Source organism: Nomascus leucogenys, chromosome 22a (genome assembly GCF_006542625.1).
Source record: "Nomascus leucogenys isolate Asia chromosome 22a, Asia_NLE_v1, whole genome shotgun sequence".
Taxonomy (NCBI): Eukaryota; Metazoa; Chordata; class Mammalia; order Primates; family Hylobatidae; genus Nomascus; species Nomascus leucogenys.
This window is the reverse complement of record NC_044402.1, coordinates 52,769,900-52,797,248: the sequence shown is the minus strand read 5'-3', so window position 1 is coordinate 52,797,248 and position 27,349 is coordinate 52,769,900. Positions and strand designations below refer to the sequence as shown.

Below are 27,349 nucleotides of genomic sequence, written 5' to 3'. Positions count from 1 at the left end.
AAGACATTTTTGGAGAAAGTTGCTTTCTGGAGCAGCTTCGGTTTTATTTTTGTATTTAAGGCTGAAGGGCAGTTTCAATAAACATGCCTTCTTCCCAGAGGGATTTCAAAGAAAGATCATTTTTGCATGTCATATAGGGGAGAATGAGCACATGAGACACCAAGAAGATGAAGTTTTCAGGAGCAGAGGAGAAACTTTACACCAAGATGTCTGAACTTCATTGACTCACTACCTGGAGCCATTTTTTAGCTGTTGAGTTAAGAAACAGAAAAAGGAGCCTGGGGCTTCTGACTCTTTCACCAGGCTTAGGGGAGTGAGAGGAGGGTTTAGACACGGGTAGCGCCTCTTGGCCCCTTGGTGCAGCCCCGCTGAGCCATCTCCTCCTTTGGCTGGGTGACTTTCTGCTGCCTTGACAACTCCTGGAGGAAAGGAGAAACAGATGGGGCCTCTGGGCTCCTCCCAGCCCTGTAGGGTGGGGATCCCGCCCTCTCTCTTGAAGTTTACCTGTTGCTGCCACAAGTTCTGCTCCCTTCGTCTTTCCTTTGAATCCTGGGTGGTGCAGGAACTAGCCTTGTTCAGTGGACTTGGGGAGAACTGGAGGGGAAATTCACTGTGTTTTCTGTTAAGCCAGCACTGACCCCAACAACTCCTCTCTCTAGTCCAACTTCCCAAAAGTCTAAACTGAAAACAATAAACTCACCTTCTCATGAATCAGATTCTGCAAACAGATGTTCACCTTTTGAATCTGGGCTAACGGGGGGCGACCAGGCTCTGAGTGTAAATCTGTTAGAAAATTCTAGAGGAGGAGTTGGAGGCTGACAACATGGTGAAAACCTGAGGTCCATCTGCCACTCTATTCCTGTCACCACAGGCCATCCCTCTCATCTGGATCCCCTCATCCCAGTACCCTCCCAGGCAGGTGGGAAAATCCAGTACTCTCCACCTCCATCTCTTTAGCACATCAGTTCCTCCATCTCCCTCAAATAGCACAATACCCCCTTTCACTACTCTTCATGGAGCCTCCCTGTCCATCCCTGCCCCATTGGAATAATCCAGGCCACACCCTCATCTCCATGGAGTGATCCAAATCCCTCTGAATGGAATGCAGACCAGCTTCCTCCAGCCCCAACAATGAACACCAACTTAACACTTGGTGGCATCCTGTCATTACAGTGCTGCCTCCAACTCATGATCCCTGACCATTAACTCTCCCCTCTCCAGAGTGGTCTCAGGCTGTGTCTACACATTCCCTGTTCCTCCCTCCCTGGCCCTCCCTCCATTCACACAGAGGGGCAGCCCCCATACCTCACCAAGGGCCCCTAGATGGAGCTGCTGTCGCTGTGCCTCCCTCAGATGGTCTTCAAACCAGGCCTGGCCATGCTGTAGCAGCTCCAGCCCCTGCCACAGGGCATCCTGTTCTCTCTCCAGAGCCTGCATCCTCCGCAGCTGGGAAAGGCAGTCACAGAGGCCGACTCTCGTGCCACAGCAGGGCTCTGGGTTGTGGCCCTTTCTCTCCACCCCTAGTTGGGTTCACTGTGTGGTCACTGAGTGTGAACCCAGACTGGCCACTGAGGACCTGGAGGGCAAGGGGAGGCAGGCGGCAACACTGTAGGCCCTCAAGTTGAATGGAAATATAAAGGGCAGATCTATGGAGAGAGTTCCCCTGGGACCTTTTTTTGGGCTGATACTCACCCAAAGGAAGAAGCTCTGGGCCCCTGGGTCTTGGCGGCTTGTCCCCAGCGGCAGCAGCAGGACTGTGTAGGGAGCCTGCACCAAGGGCACCCCGCCAGAGCCCTGGCTCCCCATGGCTCTGAGGTGGGAAGGGTGGAGCCACTCCCACTGGTGCAGCCCACGCTGGTCCCTCCCCTCCACCCCTGCCTTGCACCCATCCTGCCTCTGTCAGCCTCTCAGGCCCCTTCCTGCTGTGTCTGAGGCTCGGGTGTTCCTACTTGAGGAGACCATCTCCCTTGGACCCCTCTGTCTTCCCTCTGTTTTCCCTCTGTTTTGTAGGGCCTCTCTGAAGGGGTTCGTTCTCATGAAGTATCCTTGGGTAGAATCCGAGAGTCTTCCTATAGCAACAACACTGTATTTTTACTGAGGCAGGGTAGGTTCCCCCGTGGACTCCTGCTCTGTGTCTCGGATCTTTCCTAGTCTCTTGTTTTGAGACTAAAGAAACAATATCTTTCTTCAAAATAAACTTTATTCCTAATATGAAACAAAATTTCTAGAGAAACTAAAAACTCTGGGTCTGAAGGAGATAAGGAAACAAAGAGGGCATGGCAGCCCACCGGGGTCTCAGGAGGCCAGGGAGGACACTGGAAGGACTCTCAGAGGATGCTGGTGGCAGCAGGCAGCACTTCCTGGCTCATGAAAACGTTCAAGTCCAGGTTAGGATCCTCCAAATCCAGTTTCATAAACTTATCCACTAATGTCTGGCAACTGAAGAAGAGAGAAAATCGCAAGATTTATGGCAGAATGGACAACCAAATCCCTGGGCAGAGGGGAAGAGGCTGTGGCACAGAAAAACTGGGATCTTGAAGATTTAAGGATTTCAGAAGAAATGGTGGGTTTCTGAAGGGCAAAGTGCTGGAGGAAGGCTGAGTCCCTGAAAAGGGGAGAAGAGTTGCAGAAGATGCAGAGAGGGCAAAGACACTGGGGCCACACACTCACTTTTCCATTTGGTTCTTCTTTAGCAAATCCTTGACAGGCTTGATGGGTTTTCCACTGCGGATCAAGTCTGAGACCTAGGAACAACAAGCAAGAAGGTGGGAAGAGTAAGGGGAGTTGGGGAAGAGAAGGGGAAATAAGGGTCAGAAATCCTGTGGACCTAGACCCGGGCCCAATAGGACTAGGAATGGAAGGGAGCTCTGATGTTGAGGTGGTTGCACATTTGGATCTCATCACCTCCTTGCCACGAGCCACAAGCTTGTCAGGAAGCCCAGCCTGGGCAGCTGTGTGGGAGGCATGGCTGGCCTTCGCAACACCTTCGCAAACCTGATAGAAGAAGACAAGGTCGTTGCCATCCTCACAGGTCTCCATGGTCTTAAAAGAGAATAAAAGACAGTATATCATCAATCACCTCCTTCCTGTCCTGAAATCCTTGGCCAATCCTGTGGGGTGGGAGAAAAGGGAAGGGATGTGGTCTCTGTGCTGAGGGAGCCCTTGTTCTGATAGAGGAGCCAATCCCCACCTCTGGGAAATGCCCAGCGTGGGCGCCCCCAAGGAGCTAGATTGGTCTCCTCACCAAATACTGCACCAGGGGCCCTCGTGGCAGCAGCTGTAGCTGAACAAGGCTCAGAAAGTTGGTGGCCACAAAGATGTGGGGGCATGTGGGTCCACGTGCCAGCCAGTGTCGGAGCACAGCAGCCAGAAGCGCGAGCCCATCCACCTGCAAAGAGGGCAGAGGTTAGCATTTGGAGCCATGGGGACCCCATGTGCCCCTCTGCACTTGCACTGCCTTTCCCTGTCTCATGTTCTATTTCTTTTCTGCCCACACAGCCCTATTCCATTCCAGAGGCCCAGCCTCACTGTCGTGCTCCTTCATCCTCCTCCATTTTCCCCTCCTTAGTTTCTCCCCTCATCAGTTTCTCCCCTCACCGTATTGGTTCCCTTTCCAAATTCATCAATGAGGACCAGCGACTGTGCAGTGGCATTGTTCACTGCTTTCGCCACCTGCTGGGTGTAAGGTGGACAAGGGAAAGTTAGTATAGGAAGCCCGTAATGCACTGATGACAGCTGGCCTGTGAATAAAGCTGTATACACGCCCTCCCTACTGCACTGCAAGTTCTTGAATGGTGAGGTGCACGCTTTGTTCATCCTCTTTGCCAACAGTGACTCACAAGCAGCAATGGTTCAAGAAATTTTGTGGTATTGATTCTTCCTATCTCTGACCTTAGTGCTCCCCACTTTTAGTATAAAGGGCATGCAGCAGAGGGCATGCTTTCCTGTTATGGGCATTTTCAGGGGTTCCTTTCCCATTATCCCCTTCCTCAATCCCACCTCCCTTTGTTCCCTTTGACCTGGTTGAGGTCGATCATGAAGGTGGAGAGGCCAAGGGAGATGGATTCACAGCTATGAATTCGTGTGAAGATGGCGTCTACTGCCCCAATTTCGGCCTCCTCTGCTGGCACAAAGCTGCCTACCAGGGCCATGAATGTGATCAAGCCTACCTGAATAGGGAAGGAGACAGGGCCTGCGGCCTGGTGCTGTGGGCTGAGGTGAAAGTGAGGCTCAAGGCATGAATGGCAGATCAAAGAGAGACGGACAGGGTGAAACAGGAGAAATAGGTAACAGACACACTGACTCTGTCTCTCCTCCCCAATCCTGATCAGAGCCCCGTTGACTAATTTAGAATCAGTAAAGAGGCATGAGACGTGGGCAGAGACATACTTGGGAGTGGTGTGTGCCTACTCAGAGGCAGGTGAAGGAATTTGAGCCACAGAAAGTTCCATTAGAGCATGGCTCTCCAGTGGAGAATGAGAACATGTGAGGTGGAAGCACAGGGATGTGGGTGATGGTCCTTTCATGAAGAGCGGGGTCAGAAAACGGGAGAAGAGCTGCAGGAGCCTGGGTTGGCTGGCAAGTAGGGGTGGAGTAGAGGCAGGAGGTGCCAGAGGCCCAGGCTGCAGGGCTTCTCCTCACCTGTTTGAGGTATATGCTCTTCCCTGATGAGTTGGGTCCAGTGATGACTTTGACCCTCCCTTTGTCCCCACCACATTCTGTGGAGTTGGGCACAAAGGTTCGGGCACAGAGTTCCATCAGAGGATGTCTGCAGTGGGCGGAGAGGCACCTCGCATGGCTTGTGGATCAAGATGGATGAACCCCCAGAAGATGTAGCCTTTGGGCCCCTCATGTCTATTCCTCCACCCGCCTCTATTCTTACCTGCCATTCTGGATTCGTACCCCAAGGACTTGTGGGGAGTAACGTGGCCTTGAGTAGCCATAGTCCCGGGCAGCACTGGCAAGAGCCAGCAGGACGTCCAGGCGGGAGGCAAGGTCCAATACTCGGGTTAAGACAGCTGCTCGTGCCAGCACCTGGCACTGCAGCTGGTACATCAGCAGTGTCTCCTGGTCTGGGAGTGGGTGAGGGAGGGAGCTGGAGGTCAGTTCCAGGGGAAAGTGAGGGAGAGGCAGAGGCCCCTACAGGGATCTGGAAACAGGCTGCAGATACAATCTGAGACCTCAAGACATTCAGAGGAAAAGATAGCCAGAGTGAGCGAGACAGAGAGCAGGAAGAGAAGGGGCCTGTTGGAAGCATCCCCAAGTTGCCCACTCCCCTCCTTCCCCTGGCTGCTGCTTTTTTTAAAACATCTTACAATGCATATAACCTCTGGCTTCTCCTCACCCCGGATCTCGCAGTGCAGGTCACCCAGCAATGCATCCAGCTCCTTGGTTCGGGCACTACGATAGTGTAGCTTCTCCTCTGAGAGAAACTGGGTACAGGGGTTCAAAGCTGTGGACTTTGTATCTCTTGGTCCTCCTCTCCTTCCCCATCTTTCTAACCCCACCTCCAGCCCCTAACTCTGATTTCTCTTTCCTTTGTCTCAGTGCTGGTAAAGCTCAGAGTAAAACTACAGAGGAGAGATCCCATACTGGGCAGTGCTGCTGTAGAGTAACGCCCTTCCTCAGCTGCTGACTCATTTTCCTCATCACTCACCTTACAGAGGTTGAGGGTCTTACCATGAAGTCCAGTCCATTAATCTCAAAGTCACTGGCCTCTACCATGGAAGGCAGGCGGGGAATAGAAAGAAGGAAGCCAATCTGGGGAGAGTAAAGAGGAGATACTCTACTCTCCTGCTTGGAGACTTACTGGACACCTCCCCACCCTAGAGGGAGCTTAAGAGATCCCTGTATCACCACAAAAAAGTGTTCATGTTCTTCAGGCTGCCCCATAAGTTTTCTTATCTACCAGTATGTCTTTCATAAGCCTAGTATGTCCCCCAAAAGACATCTGAAGGCTACACCCACTCTCCTGCCCTCACCAGAGGGATGTAGATGACACTGCATGAAGGAATACGGGAGTCCAGATTCTCCAGCTCCTTGCGGGCAACCTCAGTAAGGAAATTGGGAAGTCCCATCAGTCTTCGCTTTTCTGTGAGGGTGGAAGACATGTGGTTATCAAAAGTGAGGCTCCTGCCCTGGTTGCTATGAAGATCCCCAGTCGTGGTGACCACCTGCCAAGGATGGTACTCCATCACTGTGCAGGGCTCACAGGCCCATCCGCACCCAACACTCACTCTCATCAATTTCAGGATCTATGTTGGGGAGGACTGTGAAGCGATTTTCAGCAAGGCTGCCCTCAAAGTCCACCTGAGGAGTTAAGTACTGTTTCTTAGCACCTGGCACCCTCTCTCTGTCCTGTTCCTCAGCTCTCCTTGGGCCCCAATTCTCCCTGCAGTCCTGCTTTAACTCTCATCCTCCAGATACTTCCCTGAAGTTCTGCCACCTCCTCCCACCATCCCATTCTTAATCCAATTGACCTCAATATCTTCCATGTTTCCCCATCTTGCACACTGCATTCTCTCTCCCTGACCTCCCTGGGTGCACCACTCCCTTTTTTCTTCCACTCACTACTTTCCCAATGAGGCTGGCGATATGGTGCAGGTCATCAGAGAACTCTTGGGCAATGTCCCGAAAGAGCTGGATGGACTGCGGCAGGGAGCGGCAGGCATCCCTCAGGCCCAGGGCACTGTACACAGTCTGAGAGAAACACAAAAAGGAGGACAGCCCACATCCAGCTCAGGTTGAGGTGGGGATAGGGACAGACTCAGAAAAACAAAGACCAGTAGGGAAGATCACAGTAACAAAGAGGGAAGATATCAAATGCAAAAAGGAACAGTGAGAGTCACTGTACCAACCACTGAAGCTACAAAGACAATTAAGATATGGTCCTGGCCAGGCACAGTGGCTCATGCCTGTAATCCCAGCACTTTGGGAGGCTGAGGTGGGTGGATCACCTGAGGTCAGGAGTTTGAGATCGGGCTCACCAACATGGTGAAGCCCTGTCTCTACTCAAAATACAAAAATTAACTGGGCGTGGTGGCATGCACATGTTAATTCCAGCTACTTGGGAGGCTGAGGCAGGAGAATCTCTTGAATCTGGGAGGTGGAGGTTATAGGCAGATCACGCCATTGCACTCCAGCCTGGCCGACAGAGACTCAAAACAAACAAACAGGCCAGGAGCGGTGGCTCACGCCTGTAATCCCAGCACTTTGGGAGGCCGAGACGGGCGGATCGTGAGGTCAGGAGATCGAGACCATCTTGGCTAACACGGTGAAACCCCGTTTCTACTAAAAATACAAAAAATTAGCCGGGCGTGTTGGCGGGCGCCTGTAATCCCAGCTACTCGGGAGGCTGAGGCAGGAGAACGGCGTGAACCCAGGAGGCGGAGCTTGCAGTGAGCTGAGATCGCGCCACTGCACTCCAACCTGGGGGACACAGCGAGACTCTGTCTCAAAAAAAAAAAAATAAAATAAACAAACAACAAACAAAAAAAGATATGGTCCCTGTCCCAGATGTGCTCACAGTCTAGGAAGGAAGACAGAAACACATGCAGAGGATTTAAAAGTGAGGTGGTAGGTGCTTTGATAGAGGGTTGTGTAAACTCTAAAACAAAGGAGTTTGTACAGAGTCAGGAGAAAGGGAAATATAGCTATAAAAGGCCATGAGTCTGTAATGATACAAGAAGAACAATGACAAAAAAACCTCACTGGCTATCAGGGCCGGGGGCAGTGGCTCACACCTGTAATCTCAGCACTTTGGGAGGCCGAGGCAGGTGGATCACGAGGTCAGGAGATCGAGACCATCCTGGTTAAGATGGTGAAACCCCGTCTCTACTAAAAGTACAAAAAATTAGCCAGGCGTGGTGGCGGGCACCTGTAGTCCCAGGCACTCAGGAGGCTGAGGCAGGAGAATGGCGTGAACCCGGGAGGTGGAGCTTGCAGTGAGCCGAGATCGCACCACTGCACTCCAGCCTGGGCAACAGTGCGAGACTCCGTCTCAAAAAAACAAATAAACAAACAAAAAACAAAAGAACCTCATGGCTATCTTGGAGAATGTTAGGAATACGGGAGTCCAGATTCTCCAGCTCCTTGCGGGCAACCTCAGTAAGGAAATTGGGAAGTCCCATCAGTCTTCGCTTTTCTGTGAGGGTGGAGAATCGCTTGAACCCAGGAGGCAAAGGTTGTGGTGAGCCAAGATCGTACCATTGCACTCCAGCCTGGGTGACAAGAGTGAAATCCCGTCTCAAAAATATGGTAACTAATTTACCATATTGATAGCTAGTAAATAAAGGCGGGGGGTGCTCATTTCTGCAGCACATATACTAAAATTTCAAAGGTTAAAGAGATTAGCATGGCCACCGGGCAAGGATGACACACAAATTCATGAAGCATTCCATATTGGAAAAAAAAAAAAGGGCTGGGCATGGTGGCTCACGCCTCTAATCCCAGCACTTTGGGAGGTCAAGGCGGGTGGATCACAAGGTCCAGAGATCAAGACCATCCTTGCCATCATGGTGAAACCCCGTCTCTACTAAAAATACAAAAATTAGCCGGGCGTGGTGGCACATGCCTATAGTCCCAGCTACTCCGGAGGCTGAGGCAGGAGAATCACTTGAACCCGGGAGGCAGAGGCCACTGCACTCCAACCTGGTGACAGAGCAAGACTCTGTCTCAAAAAAAAAAAAAAAAAAAAAGAGTGGGGGAAAAATCAAGCGATTTTCTGTATGTCTATATGATTTCTATCACTTGGCAACAAAATAGTAGACAAAAGGAAGTTTCTCTTTACAGAAATTTCTGGCTAATAAATGAAGAAGGAATGAGAGATTTAAATAATACTACCTTGTAATTCCTAAAGAATTAATAGATGGCTGGGCGTGGTGGCTCACGCCTGTAATCCCAGCACTTTGGGAGGTCAAGGCGGGCGGATCACCTGAGGTCAAGAGATCAAGATCCTGGCTAACATGGTGAAATCTGGTCTCTACTAAAAATACAAAAATTAGCTGGGCGTGGTGGTGGGCACCTGTAAGTCCCTGCTACTCAGGAGGCTTAGTCAGGAGAATTGCTTGAACTCAGGAGGTGGAGGTTGCAGTGAGCCAAGATCGTGCCACTGCACTTCAGCCTGGCGACAGAGGGAGACTCATCTCAAAATAAATAAATAAATAAACAAACAAACAAATAAATAATAGATTTAGGTATTAAACATCAGAACATTTGCTAACATCAGAAAAATAGAGACAATCAGACATATCAGACATTATGTTCCTCTGCTTCCAAAACAGTATTGAAAAAAAAACTCTGAACCTAATCATGCTTCTAGAACTAAATATTAATTTACAGAAACTATAGAAGAGAGAGAAATGTGCCAAAAACATCTAGGAAATGCAAACAGCAAAATCCAGGCTAATGGAAAACACTATAAGACAAATAATAATCTAGATTCTTCAACAAATTGCAAGGAGAAGAAAAAGAGAAAAAGAAAGAGAGAACAAGAGAGAAAAGATAAAGAAGGAATCTGTAGATTAAAAAGGACGAGGGCCATCATCTGGCTGGGCATGGAGGCTCACACCAACAGTCTCAGCACTTTGGGAGGCCCAAGCAGGAGGATCTCTTGAGCCCAGGAGTTTCAGACCACCTTAAGCAACATAGTGAGATCCTGTCTCTACAAAAAATAAAAAATTGGTCAGGCATGATGGCTCACGCCTGTAATCCCAGCACTTTGGGAGGCCGAGGCAGGCAGATCATCTGAGGTCGAGGTCGGGAGTTCGAGACCAGTCCGACCAACAGGGAGAAACCCCGTCTCTACTAAAAATACAAAATTAGCTGGGACTGGTGACACGCGACTGTAATCCCAGCTACTTGGGAGGCTGAGGCAGGAGAATCGCTTGAACCCAGGAGGCAAAGGTTGTGGTGAGCCAAGATTGTACCATTGCACTCCAGCCTGGGTGACAAGAGCGAAATCCCATCTCAAAAATAAATAAATAAATAAATAAATAAATAAATAAATGCAAGCAAAAAATAAAAAATTAGTTCAGTGTGATGGCCATCACCTGTCATCCCTGCTACTCAGGAGGCTGAGCAGGGAGGATTGCTAGAGCCCAAGAGTCTGAGGCTGCAGTGAGCTACAGTTGTGCCATTGCACTCCAGCCTGGATGACAGAGTGAGACCCTGTCTCAAAAAAGAAAAATTTCAGATATTTGATGATATCAAATAATACAATTTTTAAAGTAAGATAACAATACTGTTATTCTTTTTAAAAAATAATTTTCTTTTAGAAATTACTTTGAAATACTGGCTGGGTGCGGTGGCTCATGCCTATAATCCCAGCACTATGGGAGGCCGAGGCCGGTGGATCACGAGGTCAGGAGATCAAGACCAGCCTGGCCAACATGGTGAAATCCTGTCTCTACTAAAAATACAAAAATCACTCAGCTGTGGTGGTGGGCACCTGTAATCCCAGCTACTTGGGAGGCTGAGGTAGGAGAATCACTTGAACTCGGGAGGCAGAAGTTGCAGTGAGCCAAGATTACACCACTGCAATCCAGCCTGGGCAACAGAGTGAGACTCTGTCTTAAAAAAAAAAAAAAAAAAAAAAAGAAAAGAAAGAAAAAAATACATTGGCATAAGTCAAAGTGTTGAAACTGCATGGTGGGTACATGGGGGTTGATTATATTATTCTAAATATTTTTTACATTTTCCTGAATACAAAGTTAAAAAAAAAAAAAAAAAAAAAGAGGGAGGCCAGGCGCAGTAGCTCACACCTGTAATCCCAGCATCTTGGGAGGCTGCGGTGGGTGGATCACCTGAAGTCAGGAGTTCAAGACCAGCCTGGCCAACATGGTGAAATCCTGTCTCTACTAAAAATACAAAAATTCACCAGGCGTGGTGGCAGGTGCCTGTAATCCCAACTTCTCAGGAGGCTGAGGCAGGAGAATTGCTTGAACCCGGGAGGCGGAGGTTGCAGTGAGCCAAGATCGCGCCACTGCACTCCAGCCTGGGCGACAGAGCGAGACTGTCTCAAAAAAAAAAAAAAAAAAAAAGAGGGTAGAATAAAATTGGACAGCGTGTCTAGGGTACAGACAGTCTGGAACACAGGCTGAGGGCCTTTACCTGGACTTCTGGGATTCAAGAAGGAAGGCCTCACCTTGTAGAGAACTTGCCAGTCGCTGACCTTGGTGTGGGACAACTTCATGCGTTTCAGAATCAGCTACAGTCAGACAGACAAGGTTACAGCCACTGTTCTCCCTTCCCTCACTCTAATGCCCCTCAAGAAGCCCACTGCCTAGTATCAGCCCTCAACCTCCTTCCCCACCTCCCTGCCCTCCACCCTGGGCTCACAGGCACGTTCTTGATGTGACCCAGGAGCCGATGCAGCATCTGAGCCACGTCCAGATTCTGGGGCAGCAGAAAAAACTGAATGACATCCAGACGAGAATTGAGTTCCCCCAGGTCATGAGTCGGACGTGTGAACCATAGCCTGGAAGTGAGGGTTAGGGTGGGCGTACTAGAAGTTACATCTATCATCTTGATCTCAGTTTGCCAAAAAGTGTGTTTGCAGTCCCCGGGGATTGTGGCAATATGTATCCATGATGTGCTACGGGAATGTAGTGGCAAGTGCAGTGTCCTACCCATTCAGGTGTGTTTACATGTATCTACTGAAAATTGCTAGATGTGAGCATAATTGTGTCTACATAGCACAGTTTCAATGGATAAGACTGTGTGTCATTCCATGTATGTAAGTAATGGAGCTTGTCAATATTTTAGAAGGAGAGCAGTGTGTTGAGGTATTTGTGTGCCAACACTGCAGCTCACTCTGAGGCTGAGTGACGGTGAGTCAGTATGAGTTTGTATGTCTGCGAAGGTGTCTCTGGGTAACAGCAACAGACATTCGTCTTTTCACATTCTTCCTGTGAAAACATAATTGTCCCATTAGGGATGATAAGCCTTTAATTCAAAATAATGGTCAACTCTGCAGAGAAAAAAGGATTGGGGAGGGGCATTTAAGGGGCTTCAACAGTAGTGTCTTATTCTTTTTTTTTTTTTTTTTTTTAGACAAAGTCTAGCTCTGTCACCAGGCTGGAGTGCAGTGATGCAATCTCGGCTCACTGCAACCTCCACCTCCCAGGTTCAACTGATTCTCCTGCCTCAGCCTCCCGAGTAGCTGGGACTGCAGGTATGCACCACCATGCCCAGCTAATTTTTGTATTTATAGTAGAGTCAGAGTTTCACCATGTTGGCCAGAATGATCTCGATCTCTTGACCTCGTGATCCACCCGCCTCGGCCTCCAAAAGTGCTAGGATTACAGGCGTGAGCCACCATATCCAACCAATAGTGTCTTATTCTTTTTTTTTTTTTTTTTTTTTTTTATAGAGTCTTGCTCTGTCGCCCAGGCTAGAGCGCAGTAGCACAGTCTTAGCTCACTGCAACCTCCACCTCCCAGGTTCTGGAATTACAGGCACCCGCCACCGTGCCCAGCTAATTTTTGTATTTTTAGTAGAGACGGGGTTTCACCATCTTGGCCAGGCTGGTCTTGAACTCCTGACCTTGTGATCCACCCACCTCGGCCTCCCAAAGTGCTGGGATTACAGGCGTGAGCCACCACGCCCAGCATGTCTTATTCTTAAATTGGCTGATGGATATATAGATATTTGTATTATTATTATTTTTGAGATGGAGTCTTGCTCTGTTGCCCAAGCTAGGGTGCAGTGGCGTGATCTCGGGTCACTGCAACTTCTGCCTCACAGGCTTAAGTGATTCTCCTGCCTCAGCCTCCCCAGTAGCTGGAACTACAGGTGTGTGCCACCATGCCCAGCTAAATTTTGTATTTTTAGTAGAGATGGGGTTTCGCTGTGTTGGCCAAGCTGGTCTCAAAATCCTGACCTCAGGTGATCTGCCTGCCTCAGCCTCCCAAAGTGCTGGGATTACAGGCATGAGCCACCGCGCCTGGCCATTTGTATTATTATTAATAGTTTTTATAGAGACAAGGTCTTGCTATGTTGCCCAGGCTGTTCTCAAGCTCCTGGCCTCAAGCAGTCCTCCTGCCATGGCCTCCCAAAGTGCTGGGATTACAAGCATTAGCCACTGCACCTGGCCCGATAGTATTATTATTTACATCTTTTTTTTTTTTGAGACAGAGTCTTGCTCTGTTGTCCAGGTTGGAGTGCAGTGGTGCGATCTCAGCTCACTGCAACCTCCGCTTCCCAGATTCAAGCGATTCTCGTGTCTCAGTCTCTCGAGCAGCTGGGATTACAGGGGTGCGCCACCACACCCAGCTAATTTTTGTATTTTTAGTAGAGATGAGGTTTCACCATGTTGGCCAGCCTGGTCTCAAACTCCGGACCTCTGGTGATCCACCTGCCTTGGCCTCCCGAAGTGCTGGGATTACAGGCATGAGCCACTATGCCCGGCTAATTATTTACATCTTTTTGTGTGTTGGAGGTATATCCTAATAAATTAAAATAAATTCAGGCCAGGTGCGGTGGCTCACACCTGTAATCCCAGCACTTTGGGAGGCCGAGGAGGGTGGATCACGAGGTCAGGAGATCGAGACCATCCTGGCTAACACGGTGAAACCCTGTCTCTACTAAAAATACAAAAAAATTAGCAGGGCATGGTGGCGGGCGCCTGTAGTCCCAGCTACTCGGGAGGCTGAGGCAGAAGAATGGTGTGAACTCGGGAGGTGGAGCTTGCAGTGAGCCGAGATCAGGCCACTGCACTCCAGCCTGGGCAACAGAGCAAGACTCTGTCTCAAAAAATAATAATAATAAATAAATTAAATAAAATAAAAAATTCATATACAGAAATAAATGTCTCATCTGTGTTTGTCTAATTCTGGGTATCCCTGTATCCTTATTGGCCATGAAAGTGTGAGACTGTAGGGACTTGTGAGCCCACAAATTCTTTTCTACATAGAGCAAGTAACTAAGGATGCTGTTTTATGTAAGAACCAACATGTGCACACACTAGGTCCTGAAGACTTGTATCTTACATTGCAGTCTGTGGCCAGTTACTTCGGGTTAGAACACCCCAGATTAGAATGAAGGGGAGCATCCAGATGGCTTCAAGGGTGGGTTTCAGGTACCTCTGCTCCTTGGTCACTAAGGGCTCCCACCAGAACAGTATAGGCCAGTCTGTAAACAGCCATCCCCACTTCAGAAAGCACATGTGCCACACTAAACACTTAGGTATCTCTGACTCATGTCCTGCTAGTACAGGGACAGACTTTAGCTAAACCAAACTCAGTAATTTAACAACTGAGAAAATGAAACCGTTAAAAGATAAGCAACTTGCCCAAAGTCATACCGCCAATGAGAACAGCTAAGTCTCAAAATCATGTCTCCAGACTCCTAGGACAGTGCTCTTTAGAGCATACTGTGACATTGTCATATTCTTGGTGCCCTGTCCAGCTTTTAGTTCTTGAACTCCTGGCCTCAAGCAATCCTCCTGCCTCAGCCTCCCAAAGTGCTGGGATTACAGGCGTGAGCCACCACATCTGGCCCTATATTATTATTTACATCTTTTTGTATGTTAGAGGTATTTCCTAATAAAATAAATTCGTATACAGAAATACTAATAAATATGTCACCTCTCCTTAGTTCATTAGATTATATGATGATTCTTCAAGTTATATGATCTCATGACCTGTCTGATTCCATTTGGGGAATACGCACTCCTCCCCCACCTTAAATCCAGCTCTCTTCTCCGCTGAGAATTCTCTCCCTCCCATCTGTGGCTGAGATTAAAGATCTGCACCTGAAGCATTGGAGAATGTGTGGGTAATTAAATTACCCTGCCAATTCCTGGAGATGCTGATTACCTGATTACCCTGCTGATTACCTGGAGATGACCTCAGAGATTATCCTAAATTAACCCCTACAAGATACACATTGCAGCGGGAGGTGAGGTAGGGGAAGGATTGTGCACCTGAGGCTAACAAAGGTTTCCACTCTGAGTGTTTAGAGATGATGTTACCAGTGTGTTTGCATTTGCGTTGTGTTCACACATTGAGTGCTACTATGTACAAGACCATGGGTCAGACACTGAGGTAACAGGTATGGCCACTAGAATAGAGTTCATAGCTATGGAGGCAAGCAGATTCACTGACTGCTAATTCTAACCTGATGTGACAGTGCAACTAGAAAAACATAAACAAACACTATGTGAGCACAAGGAAGGTGCACATCAACTCCTTACAGGTACCTGTAAAAGCCAAAGGGTAACAGTTGGATTGCACCTTGAAGAGGATGTACTTTTTTTTTTTTTTAAGACAGAATCTCACTCTGTTGCCCAGGCTGGAGTACAGTGGGGCAATCTGGGCTCACTTCACCCTCTACCTCCCGGGTTCAAGCAATTCTCCTGCCTCAGACTTCTGAGTAGCTGGTACTAGAGGCACGCACCATAACGCTGGGCTATTTTTGTATTTTCGGTAGAGATGAAGTTTCACCAAGTTGGCCACTCTGGTCTTGAACTCCTGACCTCAAATCATCCACCTGCCTCAGCCTCCCAAAATGCTGAGACTACAGGCGTGAGCCACCGTGCCTGGTCTGGATGTAAGATTTTGATAGGTACAGAACAAGGAAAAGACTTTCCAGGCCGGGCGCAGTGCCTCATGCCTGTAATCCCAGCACTTTGGGAGGCCGAGGTGGGCAGATCATGAGGTCAGCCGTTCAAGACCAGCGTGGCCAACATGGTGAAATCCCATCTCTACTAAAAATACAAAAATCAGCCAGGCATGGTGGCGGGCCCCTGTAATCCCAGGTACTCCGGAGGCTGAGGCAGGAGAATCGCTTGAACCCGGGAGGTGGAGGTTGCAGTGAGCCAAGACCGTGCCACTGCACTCCAGCCTGGGTGACAGAGGGAGACTCCATCTCAAAAAAAAAAAAAAAAAAAAAAAAAATACTTTCCAGAAAGAGCAGCATAAACACAGGCATGACATGTTTCCATAATGGCAGGTGGCCCTAAATGACTAGAATATAAGGTAGATCCAGTAGGAAAGGTCTTAGAAGGGGCTTGAGAAGGTGAGTCTAGAAATTAAAACTGGGGTAAATGTGATGGACCCTGAACATCATTATACTGCTTAAGATGCTAATCTTCATCCTGAAGGTAATGGGAAAACCTCCTGAGGTGTATGTTATTTTCTTTCTACTTAGGCTATTTAAAAAGTGGAGTGACGGCCAGGCACAGTGACTCATGCCTGTAATCCCAGCACTTTGGGAGGCTGAGGTGGGCGGATCACCAGGAGTTCGAGACCAGCCTGACCAACATGGTGAAACCCCGTCTCTACTGAAAATACAAAAATTAGCCAGGCGTGTTGGTGGGCGCCTGTAATCCTAGCTACTCGGGAGGCTGAGGCAGAAGAATAGCTTGAACCCGGGAAGTGGAGGTTGCAGTGAGCAGAGATTGTGCCATTGTACTCCAGCCTGGGCAACAAGAGTGAAACTCAGTCACACACACAAAAAAATAAAAATAAAAAGGGAGTGACATGCTTAGATCTCTGTTTTGGAATGACAGGTTTTTTGTTTCTAGCTTACTTGAACTGGCAGAATGATAGGTATTTTAGAATGAAGGGTGGCTTAGAAAAAGAAGAGATCAGAGGCAGAGACCAATTTGAAGGCAAAGGCAATGCTCCAGGTTAGAAATGATGATGATCAGAATTAGAGCAGTGGAAAGAGACAGGGATAGCTGGGGGAGACATTACAGGATATAATCAATAGGACTTAGTGAATAATTAAATATGGGAGATGAGGGAGAAGCATCAATCCAAGGTTCATGGCTTGAGAAGGTGTACTGCCAGCAATGCCATTAACCAGCAAAGGGAATGCAGGAAGAGGAACAGATCTGGCGGGCATCAGTTTGGATGCTCTGAGTTTGAGCTGCCTGTGAAAACTGCAGGTGGTGATATGCAATTAACATTCACATACGGAGCTCAAAACTAGAGACACAAATTTGAGAGTCATCACAGAAATGTGAAGTGTGTTTTCTATAACTAAAGATAACCATGCTAACATAGCCATGTGTTACATTAGCATTTTGTTTTTGTTTTTTTTTTGAGACGGAGTCTCACTCTGTTGCCCAGGCTGAAGTGCAGTGGCGCAATCTTGGCTCACTGCAACCTCCACCTCCTGGGTTCAAGCGATTCTCCTGCCTTAGTCTCCTGAGTAGCTGGAATTACAGGCACCCACCAACATACTTGGCTAATTTTTGCATTTTAGTAGAGATGGGGCTTTACCATGTTGGCCAGGCTGGTCTCAAACTCCTGACTTCAAGTGATTCACCCACCTTGGCCTCCCAAAGTGCTGGGATTATAGGCGTGAGCCACTGTGCCCGGCCTTACATTTTGTGTTTTTTCCTGCTGCTTGTATGTGTGCAAGTCTGTGTATCATCAATGGGTATATGTGTACCTGTGCTGACAACAAAAAATGAGATGAATATCAGCTACTACACAAAGCTGTTACAAGGATGAAATGCATTTAGCCAGTGCTCAGTAAAGCGCAGTTGCTTTACTACTACTAGGTGGGGTGGTATATGTGAGAATCTGTATACTGCCATTAGTAGGCTTTAGTATGTAGTGTGCATATGGAATTCATGCATTAGTGTGTAGTATGTGTGGGACCCACTAACCTGAGCAGCTTCTCTCCCCACTTACAGCGGCATCTGTTGAGGATTCCTGTGAGGGATAAGGCAGGGAATGAACTTGTTACAAGGCAGGGACAGGGAATGGAATGTGTTTATGTGTCTAAGCTGAGGCATCCAGGTCAGAGGTGCTGGTTGTTGAGGAAGCTGGCCTGGGAGGGCACAAAGGCAGCCAAAGCTGGTGCCTGGCCACACATGAGCTGGGATTACCATACATGGAGATGGGGGAAGGGATGGACACTCACAGGGACACTTAGCCAGAAAAATACACAAAGCAGACCTAGTTAAAACTCAAGAACCAGCCGGGCGCAGTGGCTCACGCCTGTAATCCCAGCACTTTGGGAGGCCGAGGCAGACGGATCACGAGGTCAGGAGATCGAGACCATCCTGGCTAACACGGTGAAACCCCGTCTCTACTAAAAATACAAAAAATTAGCCGGGTGTGGTGGTGGGCACCTGTAGTCCCAGCTACTCGGGAGGCTGAAGCAGAATGGCATGAACCCAGGAGGCAGAGCTTGCAGTAAGCGGAGATCGCGCCACTGCACTCCAGCCTGGGTGACAGAGTGAGACTCCATCTCAAAACAAAACAAAACAAATAAACAAACAAAACACAAAAAACTCAAGAGCCCTCCCGCCCCTCCAAAAATACAAAAACTCAAGAGCTGGCAGGGCAGGGTGGCTCATGTCTATAATCCAAGCACTTTGGGAGGCCAAGGTGGGTGAATCACTTGAAGTCAGGAGTTTGAGATCAGCCTGGGCAACATGGCGAAACACCATCTCTACTAAAAATACAAAAAAATTAGCTGGGCATGGTGGTGCAGGCCTGTAGTTCCAGCTATTCAGGAGGCTGAGGTAGGATGAGGCAGGAGAATCACTTGAACCCAAGAGGCGGAGGTTGCAGTGAGCCTAAATTGTACCACTGCACTCCAGCCTGGGTGACACAGCAAGATTCCATCTAAAAAAAACCCAAAAAACAAAACAAACAAACAAACAAACAAAAAAACAATCAAAAAACTCAAGAGCCCAACACACATATGTAAAAAACTGGAGGACCGGGCGTGGTGGCTCATGCCTGTAATCCCAGCACATTGGGAGGCTGAGGCGGGTGGATCCTCTGAGGTCAGGAGTTCGAGACCAGCCTGGCCAACATGGTGAAACCCCGTCTCTACTAAAAATACAAAAATTAGCCGGGCGTAGTGGCAGGTGCCTGTAATCCCAGCTACTCAGGGGGCTGAGGCAGGAGAATCGCTTGAACCCAGGAGGCAGAGGTTGCATTGAGCCGAGATCGCACCATTGCACTCCAGCCTGGGGGACAAGGGCGAGACTTCGTCTCACACACACACACACACACACACAAAACTGGACACAACAGGCCGGGCGTGTAATCCCAGCACTTTGGGAGGCCGAGGCGGACGGATCACGAGGTCAAGAGATCGAGATCATCCTGGCTAACACAGTGAAACCTGGTCTCTACTAAAAATACAAAAATTAGCCGGGCGTCGCGTCGTGGCGGGCGCCTGTAGTCCCAGCTACTCAGGAGGCTGAGGCAGCAGAATGGCGTGAACCCAGGAGGTGGAGCTTGCAGTGAGCTTATATCACACCACTGCACTCCAGCATGGGCGACAGAGAGAGACTCTATCTCGAAAAAAAAAAAAAAAAAAACTGGACACAACTTACTGAGATATGAAACTATATGGATATTTGCAGAGATGTCCCTAATATATCCTAAAGCCAGAGACAACTGATAAAGACTCTATACAAATCAAATAGGCAGTTATGCAGTTACAAAACTCTCCTCTACATACAAGGCCTCCCAAAGTCCCTAACAGGTACCCAACTAGTAGAAACATTCATACAAACCCAGGGAAGGAACACAGAATTGGTAAAGTAATGGCTGATATGCATCAACACTGTACAGCCACAAAGTATGGGAAGATGCTCAAGCTTGGGGGGCGGGGAGTACAAAGAGGTAAGAAATTTGGATTGCCATGAAAGAGATATCTGACAATGGGAGTGAAGTGGGAAGGCAGGCTGGGACACATCTTTGGAGCCAATTGCTTTTCTGGTAGGTCTCTGTAAAGTGAGATGAGGGATGGAGTATACCTACCAAAGAGGCTGAGCCCCTCCTTCAGTCCACTGGCCACTTTGTACACTGAGGGGTGAGACTCACTCTTAAAAATCTGTAGAACACTGTCAAGGAGAAATGGAGGAGTTTGGGGTAACTTGGACTTTTGAAGGGAATAAGAATTGAGGACTGATAAATGGAATGGGGACAGGGGATATCCTCCTGAGATCACGTCTTTTTTTTGAGACGGAGTCTCGCTCTGTCACCCAGGCTGGAGTGCAGTGGTGCAATTTCAGCTCACTGCAACCTCTGCTTCCTGGGTTCAAGCAATCCTCCTGCCTCAGCGTCCTGAGTGACTGGGATTACAGGCACACAATACACCCAGCTACTTTTTGTATTTTTAGTAGAGACAGGGTTTTACCATATTGGTCAAGTCTCGAACTCCTGACCTCAGGCGATCCACCCGCCTTGGCCTCCCAATGTGCGGGGTTTACAGGCATGAGCCACCGTGCCCAGCCAAGATCACATCTTGATGTAAGGTTTGTCCCTTACTTTTCTTTGTCTCAGTTTCTCCCTATAGAAAAGAAAGCTAGTATCTTTATGCTTTTCTTCCTCTCTTTCCCTCAAAGCCCTCCTTCCCTTTCCTTCAAGGAGAGAGATCTTAATAGCCCCAGGATTAGGGAAACTAGAGCCTCATTAGGATTACTGGGGCATTAAACTTAATCCTTCTCCCTCCCCAGAGACAGCAGCATGCCTCCACCTCTTTACCTGTAAGTGTCTTGATCTATGTTCACCAGATGAGTCCTGAGGACAGAAAACAAGCAGAAAGGGGTCTGAGTTCATTCCACAACTCCACTTCCTTTGTCCCCCTCTCTGAATATTGTCCCAGTCTTCTTCCCAAAGTCTCATTAGCCCTTAGATTCTCCTGGGTGTCCTAGAGCACTTGACCCACTGGGTCACAGCCACATCCACACCCCACCCCCACTTTACTTTTCAGGCCTCCCAATCCCACATTACTTTGGTTGGGGTTGGGGTGAATCACCTACAACATAAATTTCTTAAAGCCCAGGATAGGGACGCTGACATTATAGTCTTCCAGTTCAACCCCGATTCTTCTTCGACCCAGGAACTTCAGCAGCCCTCCAAGTGCTCGAACCTGGGAGGGGATCAGCAGTGGAATTGGGGTAAATCTTAAATCTCCTAGGGGCTGCAGAGCACCAGGGAAAGTTATTATTTTCCCGGGCTAGGCCAGTACCTCCTAGAATTCAGCCCTAGCACTGGGGTTCTTGTGCCTTTCTCCAACCTGCCGCCTCCCAGCCCTTATCCCCCAGGACCAATCTCACTGTGAGGAGGCAGTCAAAGGGAATAATGGAAGAGAGGAAGAGGATTTTCTCAGTGGCAGTCATGGAGTCTGGGATGAAGGAGTAGTTTCCAGAAAGGAGACGTTGTTTGCTTATCTCCAGACCTATTTGAGGGAGGCAAAGGGAAAGATCTTGTAGCTCAATTTTTACACCCCATTTTAAGAATGAGACAATAGAAGCAAGAGAGATGATTTGACTTGCCCAAGCTCACACAGGCAGTTAATGGAAAGCTAGAGCAAGAACCAAATTTTCAGACTTAGTCTAATTCTCTTTTTATTCTACATATAATATAAAGATACTTGGCTGAAAGCACAGCCTGAGAAAGATAAATGGCTGAGGAAAGTAGACATCTGTCTGGAATTGAGGATTTTGGTCAAAATGGGTGTATTAATACAACTAGTAACACTAATGCCTTAATATCTAATTAGGATAGTACACTCCTGTTCTTATTGTAAACCTAGGAAGGTTATGGAAGTGTCTTATGGATCACAATAAGGGTCACTGAGGCAGTGCCTTTTGGTTTTGTGATAAAAGGCTTTAACTTAATGGGGAGAATTCCAACAATAAAACCTGTCCAAAAAGTGTCATCCCTCCTCAGGGGAGGCCCTCATCCCTAGACATGACTTAAGCAGAGGCTTCCCAATAAGCTGCAGGTTATTAAAGGGTAGGGAGCAGGAGAGATCTTGGGGGGACAGGTCATAGGGCATGAGGAGCACACAGGTTTAGGATGACATAAGGCAGAGGGGAGATCTGTGATGATGAAGGTAGAGTTAGGGGTAAAGAATGGGACACCGGAACAGGGAGTTGGGCAAAGCAAAAGGAAGGAGATACCAAAATCCACACTTGGCAAAAATATGATTTCAGGTCTTTTAGGCTCTCTGTGCTCCTGGGAGGCTGTGGGGGAGGCAAAGAAAAGACTATCATTCTGTACATCTCAGTCCTTCTACCTCTGTCTGACACTCCCTCTCACCCAATTCTAGCCCCCTGGAATATTCCATATATTAGTCCTTCCCCATTTTCCCTCTATCCTTTACCAAGTCCTTACCAAGCTTTCCCAGAAATCGAGTCATATTCTCATCCTGTTTGGCACTCGTAACAACAGACAGGGGATTGATCTCATCCAGAACTTGGAGGGAGAACAGAGATCAAATGAGTTAAAGGATCTTTGTCTTTGACTAAGAGAAAACCCATAGCCCTCCTCTTCCTACCCCTCCCCTTCTCAAAAACATTTCCTCCCTAGGAGTAGGGAGTGCTCTGCACATTGGGAACATAGGTAGAAGTTAGGAATGAGATTTAGAAAAGTAATAAGAGTGGTGGGATGGTGAGAGGGAAGTGGGATGTTCTGGATATTTTCACTAGGCTGTAAACCCCTGGAGAACAGACATGACTGATTTGCCCAGGGCTGAATCTGAAGCACCTGAAACATTGTAAATACGTCATATACATTTGTGGCCATGCACAGTGGTTCATGCCTGTAATCCCCGCCCTTTGGGAGGCCAAGGCAGGCGGATCACTGGAAGCCAGGAGCTCAAGACAAGCCTGGCCAATGTGATGAAACCCCGTCTCTACTAAAAATATAAAAATTAGCCAGGCATGGTGGCAGATGCCTGTAATCCCAGCTACTCGGGAGGCTGAGGCAGGAGAATCACTTGAATCCGGGAGGCGGAGGTTGCAGTTAGCCAAGATCGCACCACTACACTTCCAGCCTGAGTGACAGAGCAAGACACTGTCTCAAAGAAGAACCAAACAAACCAAAAAACAACCCACAAATATTTGTTAAATAATGAAATGAATTCATAAAAACAAAGGAGGGAGCCTCTGTGAAGCAACTGTAAAATATATAGAGTCAGCGCTATAGTTTGGATGTGATTTGTCCCCACCAAATCTCGTGTTGAAATTTAATCCCCAGTGTGATAGTGTTGTGAGGTAGGGCCTAGCAGGAGGTGTGTGGGTGATAGGAGTGGATCGCTCATGAACAGATTAATGCCCTTCCTGGAGTGTGTTGGTGGGTATGTGTGAGTGGTTCTCACTCTATTAGTTCCTGAGAGAGCTGGTTGTCAAAAAGAGCCTGGCATCTCCCTCCCCCTTGCTTATTCTCCGCCATGTGACCTCTACACACCCTGCCTTCCCTTCTTCCATGAGTTGAAGCAGCCTGAGGCCCTCGCCAATGAAGATGCCCAATTTTGAGCTTTCCAACCATCCAGAACCATAAGCCAAACTTTTTTCTTTTTTTACAAATTACTCAGACTCAGGTATTTCCTTAAAGCAACACAAAATATGCTAGACAGTGAGGTGAGTTAATGTAAGTAAAACATGGCTGGGCGTGGTGGCTCACGCCTGTAGTCCCAGCACTTTAGGAGGCCAAGGTGAGCAGATTACAAGGTCAGGAGTTTGAGACCACCCTGGCCAACATGGTGAAACCCCGTCTGTATTAAAAATACACAAAAAAATTAGCTGGGTGTGGTGGCACACGCCTGTAGTCCCAGCTACTCTGGAGGTTGAGTCAGGAGAATTGCTTGAAACCAGGGGGTGGAGGTTGCAGTGAGCCAAGATTGTGCCACTGCACTCGAGCCTGGGCAACAGAGCAAGACTCTGTCTCGAAAAAAAAAAATGTGTGTGTGTGTGTAACACATCTGCAGTCCTAGAGAGCAGAGGAATTCATGGTTCCATCCTCACCTCTCTGGAGAAGCTTGAGGCTCTCGTAGTCTGGGGCATCTGGCATGAAGTGGATAGTGGAGTCACTAGTATCATAGTAGGCAATGCCCAAGTATCCTGAATTCCACAGCACACACAGATGGATCTGTCCAGCAAGGAAGAAAGGAAACCACTATTGGAATCACTCATGAGTGTAGGATTTGCCATGCCTTATGTAATCTAATCATTTTATCAAATCCGAGATCATCACCACCCCCATTTAGTGAATGTGAAACAGCCACTCAGGAGGTAAGAGACTTGTCCAGCTCTTCCCAACCCTGTTATTTTTCTTTCTTTCTTTGAGACAGAGTCTTGCTCTGTCACCCAGGCTGAAGTGCAGTGGAACAATCTCAGCTCATTGCAACCTCCGCCCTCCCGAGTTAGAGTGATTCTCCTGCCTCAGCCGTACCAGTATCTGGGATAACAGGCACGTGCCACCACGTTCGGCTAATTTTTATATTTTTAGTAGAGACGGGGTTTCGCCATGTTGTCCAGGCTGGTCTCGAACTCCTGAGCTCAGGTGATCCGCCCGCCTCAGTCTCCCAAAGTGCTAAGATTACAGGTGTGGGCCACCGCGCCCGGCTCGCAACCCTCTTTTATTCTAACTTCCCATCAACTCTGCATTCAAGTTCCTACTCCCCTCAGAGACCTCGGCCAGCTCCTCCTCCTCCTCCTCGACTTCCTCCTCTTCGGCCTCCCTGGGGCTCGGCACTGGGGCCGGGCTGGGGAAGCCGGAGGAGGCCGCCTCAGGTCCCGGTCCCTGCGGTGTCCTCCTTGGGTTCGCTCCTAAGGAGGCCATGAGCTTGGAGGCTCTGCGGATGCAAAAAGTGAGGGCGGTTCGGCAGCAACGATTCACGGAGGAGGCCGGAGTAGGGTGGCGCGCAGAATGCAAAGCAGTAAGTACTTTTGCTACAGGGCTGCGAGGCAGGGCTGAGGGGCGTAGAGGGCTGTGGACACAGGGGGTGAATTCTCGGGTATTTAACTAAAGTACAGATTGTGGGAAACTCCACGCGCCCCACCCTCATTCCTGTCTCTCGGGGGTTGACATTTGGAAGGAAGGGGTCTGAGGGCCCTGTGGGGCGAGTCGTGCACGTCTTATGTCTCTGCTTCTGCCAACCACGCGCCATGACCCCAGCCTCACGCGCTTATCTTCCTCCTCCCCCAGCTGCCGCCATCGCAGCGTTTTCCCGCCTTTTCAGTAACCTGAGTCGCGACACGCGGGAGAACGCCCCGCTGACCGACCGCCGCAAGCCTGCAGGAGGAGCGCGCCGGCGCGTGAGCGAGGTGCGCGCGCATGCGCCCCGCCCTCCTAGCCGCTATTGATTGGAGAGGCCCAGATCCAGCCTAGAGATCCGACGGGGCGAGGAGGAGAAGCGGACTGCCGTAGCTGAAGAGTCTGGACGCTGATTGGCCTATTCGCCTTCGGGGCGGGCCCAGAACGTTCAAACTTCCCGCCCTCTGCCGTTGCTTAGCAGCCGGGCCTCTAGCCCTCACGGTTTCTAGGCTTTGATTGGCGCAGTAGGAAGCCCGCGAGAAGGTCGGACGAGGGGCCGTAGTCCCAGTCCCTGGAAAGGGCTTGGGACGGTTGCGGGGGTTTTGAGGGGGAGGCCAACCTTAAAGTGCCAGAGGCGGTTTTTTTTTTTTTTTTCCTGCAACATCTCTTAAGTTAATATTTGTACCCTCTGAGTTAATAGTTATACAGAGCTGAGAACAGTGCCTGGCAAACAAAGTAAGACCTAAATGAGCGGTGTTTCAAATAAATAAGCGGAAACAAGCAGGAATCCTGTCTCAGCCCTACCGTGCCTGTTTCCTGGGTGCAGGGTATGACCATCCCGATAATGGCACGACAGGGCCTAATTTATTATTTAAACCCCTCAAGCGGAGGTGGAAGCATTCGAATTACATCAAATTCTGGCAGAGAGTAGATCTGATCAGAACACTCACACCACTACTGGGACATGCCCATACCCCTTCGCACATCTACACACCCCTGAAGACAGAAAGGTATCATTCATGCATTCGGCAACTATTTATTTAGTGCCTAGTCTGGGCCAGAGGTTGGACTCAAAGCGGTGAACATAATGAAATCCCTGATCCATAAAGCTTATTTGTGTGTGTGTGTGTGTGTGTGTGTGTGTGTGTGTGTTGCGGGGGGGGTTATGACGGAGAAAGAAAAAAATATATATATATATAAAATCCCTTTAAATGCACCATCCTCCCCAGCTTTGTTCCTAGTACCCTGAGATGGGGAGATTCCTCCCCAGCCCCCCAACCCAAGAAGTTAGGAAAGATGGTGGGGGTGAGACGACCTAGCTGTGCTAACCAGTAATTGGAAAATCCCCTCCAGCAAGAAAGGTGAGGGAACAGAGTTAAGGGCTGGGTTAATGGTTACCCCCGGCAAATTTGTTGAGCAATGGAGCTATAGAAACTTGGAGGAGGTTGGTGACAGCTCTGGGGAGTGTCAGGGAGGGACCCACCTTCCAATCTGGGGTGTGAAGAGATTAGGGACTGGTTTACCAAGCCCAGGAAGGGGAGGGAGTGGAAAGAGAAGCCCAGAGAGGGAAAGAGGAGCTACTGAGATAGGAGAAATGCAGGGACAGGGAGGTGAGATGGAGGGAAACCTCTGATGCAGGATTTGGGGGTACAGCCCTGGCTCTGCTGGATGGTTCCAGGAGAGGGCAGCATTGACTGTCACCTGGTAAATTAAGGCACGATACCCTGTGGGTAGTCATGCCAGCCAGCCAAAGTCAATATTGATATCAAAGTAGCTGTAGCTATAAAGCTGTAGGAGAGAAAAGAGGCAGGGGAGAGGCTGCCAAACCTGTTTGATCTTCAAGCTGGCCCCATTTGCCTAAGGCTTCTCTTGGACACAGACCAGTTGGAACAGGAGAGGACCCTGAGAAGTAGAGCTGTTTTGATCCCCTCCCCTCAGTGGGAAGGGGTCCTGTGTGCAGATTTTGAGGGTCACCATGAGGGAATTCACACACACACACAGGCATGGAATCATACCCTTATAGGATGTTACAGTTCAAGGGAACGAACACCAAAGATAGTGTTTCTGTCGGGAGGAGAGAAAAAGGCCCTCCCACAGGCAGGAGAAAACCCACAGAAGAGGAAGCACAAGAGGAAACCACCAACTGCTGGTTTCCAGCAGCACATCACGTCACTCCACCCCACTCCTCCCCCAAGTCTCTCCCTTTAAGTTTCAAGCCCTGTTTTGCTTCTGTGTTCTTGCACTCCACCACGGTTTTCTGGAACTGTAGGTCTTTTGTTGGACAGAGGGTGATGAGGAGGATAGAGAAGGGATGGTTGGACAGGAGAGAAATTCAGGATATGGAGGCTGGAATTCTGGGTTTATTTTTTCAGCAGGTCATAAAGGTTTAATAGAAATCAAGGTTACTGGGGAGAGAGCTGCTCCTCCTATGTCCTCCCTGCAAATTTATTTAGGTGTCCCCAAGGACTCCACTCCCACTATTCTGTCTGATATTTCTTTATCCCCATGACAGGACCAGCTAACAACACCCCTACCCCACCCCCTATACACAGACTTCAGGATCGGGGCAGCTCTATCCCAGGGCCATGATAATTCCACCCCTC

The 27,349-nt window shown here is 48.8% G+C and overlaps 2 protein-coding genes and 1 non-coding gene across 6 annotated transcripts; 1 reads left to right on the top strand and 2 right to left on the bottom strand.

The window, feature by feature from the left end:
* Positions 1-6: 6 nt before the first annotated feature.
* On the bottom strand, positions 7-2,203 carry SAPCD1 (suppressor APC domain containing 1). Of its 4 annotated transcripts, XM_030803506.1 has the most exons (5): positions 1,693-2,092; positions 1,306-1,446; positions 701-796; positions 505-594; positions 7-419 (listed from the first exon to the last, which is right to left on the bottom strand). In XM_030803506.1, the coding sequence occupies exons 1-5, from the start codon at positions 1,804-1,806 to the stop codon at positions 327-329; spliced, it is 534 nt and encodes a 177-aa protein (XP_030659366.1). In that variant the 5' UTR covers positions 1,807-2,092; the 3' UTR covers positions 7-326. The 4 variants fall into 4 exon arrangements, with proteins under 4 accessions (XP_030659366.1, XP_012358536.2, XP_030659364.1 ...); XM_012503082.2 differs by having other exon boundaries at positions 7-594; positions 1,693-2,203; XM_030803504.1 differs by having other exon boundaries at positions 7-594; positions 1,306-1,576; positions 1,693-1,777.
* Positions 2,183-25,468, bottom strand: MSH5 (mutS homolog 5). The gene is made up of 25 exons (XM_030803507.1): positions 24,956-25,468; positions 24,402-24,564; positions 23,735-23,858; positions 22,104-22,184; positions 21,890-21,952; positions 21,041-21,162; positions 20,744-20,904; positions 20,466-20,501; positions 19,740-19,822; positions 17,621-17,666; positions 11,338-11,476; positions 11,144-11,206; positions 6,571-6,699; positions 6,237-6,309; positions 5,982-6,091; positions 5,680-5,760; positions 5,345-5,432; positions 4,883-5,072; positions 4,642-4,768; positions 4,020-4,169; positions 3,598-3,672; positions 3,245-3,388; positions 2,905-3,042; positions 2,671-2,744; positions 2,183-2,439 (listed from the first exon to the last, which is right to left on the bottom strand). The coding sequence occupies exons 2-25, from the start codon at positions 24,549-24,551 to the stop codon at positions 2,328-2,330; spliced, it is 2,559 nt and encodes an 852-aa protein (XP_030659367.1). The 5' UTR covers positions 24,552-24,564; positions 24,956-25,468; the 3' UTR covers positions 2,183-2,327.
* On the top strand, positions 8,301-8,405 carry LOC115832574. Its single transcript, XR_004028103.1, has one exon. It is a non-coding gene; the product is annotated as a U6 spliceosomal RNA (small nuclear RNA).
* Positions 25,469-27,349: the final 1,881 nt, after the last annotated feature.

What these genes read in the sequence shown, in the direction of transcription:
- SAPCD1 (XM_012503082.2), bottom strand. Translation starts at nt 1,806, where the DNA reads ATGGGGAGCCAGGGCTCTGGCGGGGTGCCCTTGGTGCAGGCTCCCTAC. An exon ending in ATCTAGGGGCCCTTGGTGAG is followed by an intron (nt 797 to 1,305) that starts GTATGGGGGCTG and finishes CTCCTCCTCTAG; the next exon opens with AATTTTCTAACAGATTTACA. An exon ending in AGAATCTGATTCATGAGAAG is followed by an intron (nt 595 to 700) that starts GTGAGTTTATTG and finishes TTTCCCCTCCAG; the next exon opens with TTCTCCCCAAGTCCACTGAA.
- MSH5 (XM_030803507.1), bottom strand. Translation starts at nt 24,551, where the DNA reads ATGGCCTCCTTAGGAGCGAACCCAAGGAGGACACCGCAGGGACCGGGA. An exon ending in TTTGCCAAGTGTGGATTTTG is followed by an intron (nt 21,163 to 21,889) that starts GTATCTCCTTCC and finishes TCCCTCAAATAG; the next exon opens with GTCTGGAGATAAGCAAACAA. An exon ending in GGCCCCTGGTGCAGTATTTG is followed by an intron (nt 3,043 to 3,244) that starts GTGAGGAGACCA and finishes TTCTCTTTTAAG; the next exon opens with ACCATGGAGACCTGTGAGGA.